At 39.2% G+C, this 6,159-nt stretch overlaps 1 protein-coding gene across 1 annotated transcript in view; it reads left to right on the forward strand.

Annotated features, from left to right (window-relative positions):
* Positions 1–5,930: 5,930 nt before the first annotated feature.
* Positions 5,931–6,159, forward strand: part of Lemd3 (LEM domain containing 3) — a 60,993-nt gene continuing 60,764 nt past the window's right edge. The window contains exon 1 of the mRNA XM_019205988.2: positions 5,931–6,159. Within this exon, the coding sequence (XP_019061533.1) occupies positions 5,998–6,159 (162 nt within the window). The 5' untranslated portion in view covers positions 5,931–5,997.

The following is a 6,159-nucleotide window of genomic DNA, read 5'->3' on the forward strand; positions in this document are numbered from 1 at the left end:
TTAGGTGATGTAATTAGCTTTATGTTTTTTACTTTTCTTTCTAGTTGCATGTGGCAACACGGTTAAGAGACAGGTTGAATGCAAACACTTTTGCCCTCTTTCCCCATTGCAGAATCCTTCCACCTCAGAGTAGGTGAGAAAAGAGGGACCTGAGATTATGTTTACACACATTACTGTGTTATTTAAGAAAGATACCCAAGAGTCAGTGTGGTGTAGTGGAAAGGACGTGGAATTTGTACTCGGAGGTTCTGGACTTTGGTTTCCTATTTGGTTGTCAGACTTCAGTCAAGACCCTTTTCTAGTCCCAGTTTCTTCAACTATTAAAGTTGAAAACTAATAAAACCTACCCATTGGGTTGTCAGAAGAATTATATTGTATTCCTCAAATGATTTAAGACATTTAGAAAGAAGTATGTCAAACCAGATGTGGTGGCACATCCCTTTTATCTCAGCAGTTGGAAGGCTGAGGCAGGAATATCTCTCTGTGAACTTGAGGCTAGACTGTGCTACACAGTGGGTTCAAGGCTAGCCTGGCCTATACTGTAAGACCATGTCTCAAAAAGAAAAAAGAAGATAGATTTCTGTCATATTAAGATGACAAAATAAAAATAAATTATTTTTAGGGCCGGGGATTTAGCTCAGCGGTTCAGTGGCCTGCCTTGCAAGCTCAAGGACCCGAGTTCAATCCCCAGTACCAAAAAAAAAAAAAATTTAGTAAGGCATATGAAAATAAAGTTAGAAATTTAGATGAATCTAGCAATGTGATTAATTTATAAAATATATGCTATGCAGCCCTATACACTTGCCATGTCTGGACTGCAAATTTTAGTCTGAACTTCTTAGAACATCAAAGGAAGAAACATAGCAAGTAAGCAAACTAGCAGTGTCTATCTGTTTAAAAAAAAAACTTTACACAATAAATGCAATAGAATTTATATGAGCAGAGAAACAATTCATGAATTGAGATGAACCAAAACCGAAAAGAGGCTATGATCAATCCTTTAGCATAATTAACAGGCAGCTCTTATAGGCTGAATATGAAATCAAAGTACAGATTATTTGATTTGCTATAGGTACGTATCCTTATTTGGGTGTGGCCTGATGGGAAATCCTTAGTTATATAATCAATTGGGTGGTTGGCTGTTTATGATTAGCTGAAGCTGGTCTCTTTTTTTTTATTTAAGACAATAAAAACATAAAACATTTTCTGTTGTTACAACAGAGTACCCAAGCCTGGGTAATTTATAAAGAAAAGAGATTTACAGTACTCTGAGAGGTTGAGGCACAAGGAACTCAAAATAAAATAAAAAGTTAAAAAAAGGGTAGTCTTAAAATAAAAATTTTTAAAAGGCTAGGGATGTAGCTCAGTGTGATGGCCTTAGGTTCCATCCACAGTACCACAAAACAAAACCCCAAAAAACCAAAAAATAAGAGGGGAGGAGTTAGCTAATGCTAGAGAGAGGAGAGATATATAGCTCACAAAAGGCAGGAAGTCCAAGATCATGTGGCCATATCTGTTCAGATTCTACTTCTCATGTTTCTCCATGAATGGTTGAAAAATAAAAGGACAGATAAGTACATGCAGAACAGAAGCGAGGAGTGGGGAACTTGCTCTCAAGCTAACCTACCAGTCTCTCCAGAGCAAGCTCAGTCATTTCTGGAGAAGGCTTTAATATATTCACAAGGTCTCTACCTCCATGACCCCAAAACACCTCCCACTAGCTGTCTCTGCCAATATTGCAACATTGAGGAATGATGCTTCAGCCTGAGTTTTGGTGGGAGCAAACCATACTCAGATTTTAGCAGTCAGTTATATGAAATACCTCCAACTTAAATTTGCTTACATAACAGTTCTAAATATAGGAATAACATTAGGCTGATGGCTTCTTTCTTATTTTTCTTTTAAAACCATACCCATAAGAGTCCTCAAAAAGTTCACATTAGGATCATCATGTGATATATTTATTCCACTGTGAAGTACTGAATTTTTTCAGTTCAAAAGAATTGAAGATAGTGATTCAAACAAATACATGTATATGTGTTCATAATAGCATTATTTACAGTAACCAGAAATGGAAGCAACAAAAATATCCATCACTGGATGGATGGATAAATAAAATATGGTATATCCATACCATAAAATATTATACAGTCATAAAAAGAAATGGTACTAATATGTGTTATTGCATGGATAAATCTTACAAACATCATGCTAAGTAAAAAAAGTCAGACACAAGAGGTCACATAATGTTTCACTTGATTTACATGAAATATCCAGAATAGTTAAATCCATAGAAACAAGGAGTATATTAGTGGTTGCTAAGGATTAAGGAGAAAGAGAAATGGGGAGTGACTGCTTAATGTGTCTAAGGCCTACTTTGGGAGTAATGAAAATGTTTGGGGACTATGAAGTGGAGATCGTTGCACAACATGTGAATGTGTTGTCATTCACTGTACATTTTAAATTGTTAATTTTGTGCTATGTGAGCTGCACCTCAAAAAAAAATAAAGCAAAAACAAAATGGGAAAAATGAAACTATTTCCAATATTGAGACTAAAGAGTATAGTCTTTTTAAAAAATGTTTTTTGGGGTACTGGGGATCAAACTCAGGACATTGCACTTGTCACGTGCAGTGACTCTGAGCTACATCCTGACCCTAAAGAGGATAGTCTTTAAGGAAACAAACATCAGGAGTATCTTTATTTGAATACAGTGTTGATTTTGTAACATTCTATGCAAGGTCCTTCAATGTAAGCAAATATCATGACTCTAAAGAAGAATGCCCTGAAAAATATTTTAGTGGGAACTGGAGGTTAGAAGGAAAGAGAGTAGGAGGTTAGCTATATTCGTCTTTGGTGAGCAGGCTTGAGGTTGAGATAAAATAAAAACATCCAGAGAAGAAGATGATCTCTCTACCTTTCTGGAACCTATCATAAATATTTCCCTTAGTTGGATCTTTGGAAGCTGTAGAGCAGCAATGAGCTTGAGATTATACTCCCTGTCAAGTATCTAGGTACAAAATAGCCTGTACTTTAAAAGTCAGCCAATCTGGATGCAGGAGTAGGATCCACTGGCAAAGGAAGAGAATGCCAGAAGTGAGAAGTGAAAAGTGACAGGGCTGAAGTAGTGAAGGTCCTCCTGAGAAAATGTCTAGTCTATTCAAACACTCAAACTAAGGGGAATTACAATCTCATATAGTTCCCTGCAATAAAGCGTGCCCTCCAGTATCCTCAGAAATTTCTTTTTCTAGACCAGATAAGACCATGTGTATAAAAGTTCTTGTAAAGTGTATATCAATGCACTGTCATTGCTATTAATATCTGGCAATCATACCTAACATGTAAACAACATACTCGAATAGCATCTTCACATTCTGTATTCATTCTCATCATTCTCAAATTTTTATTCAATACTAACCATTTGCCAAGTAGTGCAAGGCAATACTGTCAACAGTTTTAAAAGAATAAATTAAGATTCTGAGAGTCTAAAATTTGTTTTGTTTTGTTTTTTTGAGACAGGGTCTCACTATGTAGTTGAGATTGACCTGGAACTCACTATGTAGCCCAGGTTGGTCTGGAACTCACAGTGATCCTCCTGCCTCACCCTCCCAAGTGCTGGGATTACAGGCATGTGCCACTACGTCCAGCTTGAGAGTCTAAAATTTATCCTAAGGCACATAACTTGGACAATGGAGATTTTGGTTCCTACTTCATTCTAAACCATGCTGCCCCCAAAGGCTGAAATGACCAAGAACTATGTTTACCAAAGCCCCTGATCTTTATTAAGTCTTAAAGGTGATTGTGAATACCTTGAGCGAAGTTTAACCATTTCTATTTCTGTATGTGGAGTGGCATTTTAATTGTGGTTACATGGAATTCTCAGGAGCCACGCTACTAGATGGGTACACACAAGGCTTCACATCACTGACTAACATTTATTGTGTTCACTGTATGTTTATCTCATTTAATCCTTAAAATAGCCTTCAGAGAAAGGTTTGCTATACCTCATTTTGTGTATATAGAAAATAAAGCTCAGAAAAACTAATCATTCATCCAAATTACAGACATAAATACAAATGGCCCAACAGTCCTTGTAGAACACTTAAAGGATCATGAAAATGAGAGGCTGAACCCTTAGACCTCTATGGTGCCTACCTGAAGAGTAAATAGGTCATGAGACAAATGTTGAACTAAGAATAAAATTAAGAGACAAGACTGGGTTACTACCCACTTTCTTTTAACACCAAAGCTCAAAGCCTAACCACACTGAGACACAGGAATGATAAGTTTGTAATAATTTTATTCTCTACCCAGATAATTATGATAATAAGTTTGAAGTCATCATCATCATCATCATCATCATCATCATCATCATTGTCGTAATCATCACAGTCACTATAATTTATTATGCCTAGCAGTTATGGACTCAGGAACATTTGTAAATGTTAAAGTCTCAATGATTAAGGACCAAGAAATGACTTACATCCTACATAAAAGTTTGTGGTTTGTTTTGTTTTCATTAACAGGATGGCAAGATTTTGCTAGAAGAAAAAAATTTGAGGTTACTAAACCAGGCATGGTGGTGGATGCCTGTAATCCCGCCAATCTGGAAGGCTGAGACAGAATGGTTGTACATTGAATCCCATACTGGATAATTCAGATGCTTAGTGAGGACTTGTCTCAAAAACTAAAATGGGGCTGGGACTCTCAGTGCAAAGGCCCTGTGTTCAATACCCTGGACAGGAAAAAGAAAGTTGAGGTGACTAACATTTTTTCTCTGTAGGTGGGTATAATGTATTAGGCTACAGTAGGTAACAAAAGATTGTAATGTTTGAGATACTGTTCTAGGTGCTGCTGTGTAGCCGCTAGGGCATGGCCAGCTCTGCCGGGTTTAAGTACATGGGAAGTCACTTTCACGTAATTGGGCAAATTTCTCCTCTGGAATTCATTTCCTACACTGTAAATGAGGGGGAAGGATTCCCAAATCTTAACTGTCTTCGGTTTTCGGCTCTGTATAAAGGTTTAATCTGCTTCACCAGGCACTATTCTCATGTCAAAATATTCATCTCATAGTCTTTCATTCAATTCATTAACTCATTCAATAAATTTGCATTGCTCCTAGTGCTGGGAATAATAGAAGCAAGGGTTCTCTGTGCGAGGAGCTAACGGGTCAAAGGGATAGCAGTAATACTTTTAAAACAAATGAAAGAATTAATAACTCAACTATTGGAAAGGTACTAAGAAGAAAATAGGATGATGTGTACTTCTTTCTTCAGTCATAAAATGAAACAGATGATAGTGTTTTTCCTTTCCCCAAATGACCTTGTGAGGTCATCAGATTTTTATAAAGGGAAAACATGTTAATAACTTACTTTTAACTAATGAACGAATGGCTAGCTACCAATCTTGAAATCTGCATGGTGTCTACTCTGTGTCTAGGAAGGGGGCGGGGGGAAAGTGGGTTGCTGCTTTTCAAAAAGAGCAGCGAGACAGTTTTTGTTTTTGTTTTCCTGATCAAGGGGACAAACCGAAAAGAATCTAGAATCGAACAGGAAAATGCCAATCGAGTCTGGCTTTCAGTGTTTCTTTTCGTCTCCCAATCACCCCGCAGCAGGAATCTGCAAGAAAAGAAAACTAATGCCACTAACTTCCACGCAAATTTCCTTTCAAGAATTGCTGCCCAGTGGCAGGAACCTGGGAGGAAGAGGTCAAGGTGTGGTTTAGTAAGAGGCGCTAGAAAGGACAGGGTGGAGAGCACAGGACAGATGGCCAGGAGCGGAGGACGCGGCAGCGGCCCCACTTCAGAGTTCAGAAACACCCCGCCGCCGGAGCCGTGCGCCGCTCAGGTGGCCTTTCCCGCTCAGGTGAGCGCCTCCCCGCCTCCCATTGGCCGAGGTGCTCGCGGTACGGGAGGGCGACGCAGCCCGGTCTAGTTCAGGGTCTAGGGCGGCGCGTCACTTCCGGTAGCGCGGAGCTTGTAAAACACCCTGGAGAGAAAATGGCGGCGGCAGCGGCTTCGTCGCCCCAGCAGCTCTCAGATGAGGAGCTTTTCTCTCAGCTCCGCCGTTACGGCCTGTCTCCTGGCCCAGTGACAGAGAGCACCCGCCCGGTCTATCTCAAGAAGCTGAAGAAGCTTCGGGAGGAAGAACAGCAGCAGCAC

The sequence above is a fragment of the Fukomys damarensis genome, unplaced genomic scaffold, assembly GCF_012274545.1.
Source record: "Fukomys damarensis isolate Sample0158 unplaced genomic scaffold, DMR_v1.0_HiC HiC_scaffold_15, whole genome shotgun sequence".
NCBI classification, from domain to species: Eukaryota; Metazoa; Chordata; class Mammalia; order Rodentia; family Bathyergidae; genus Fukomys; species Fukomys damarensis.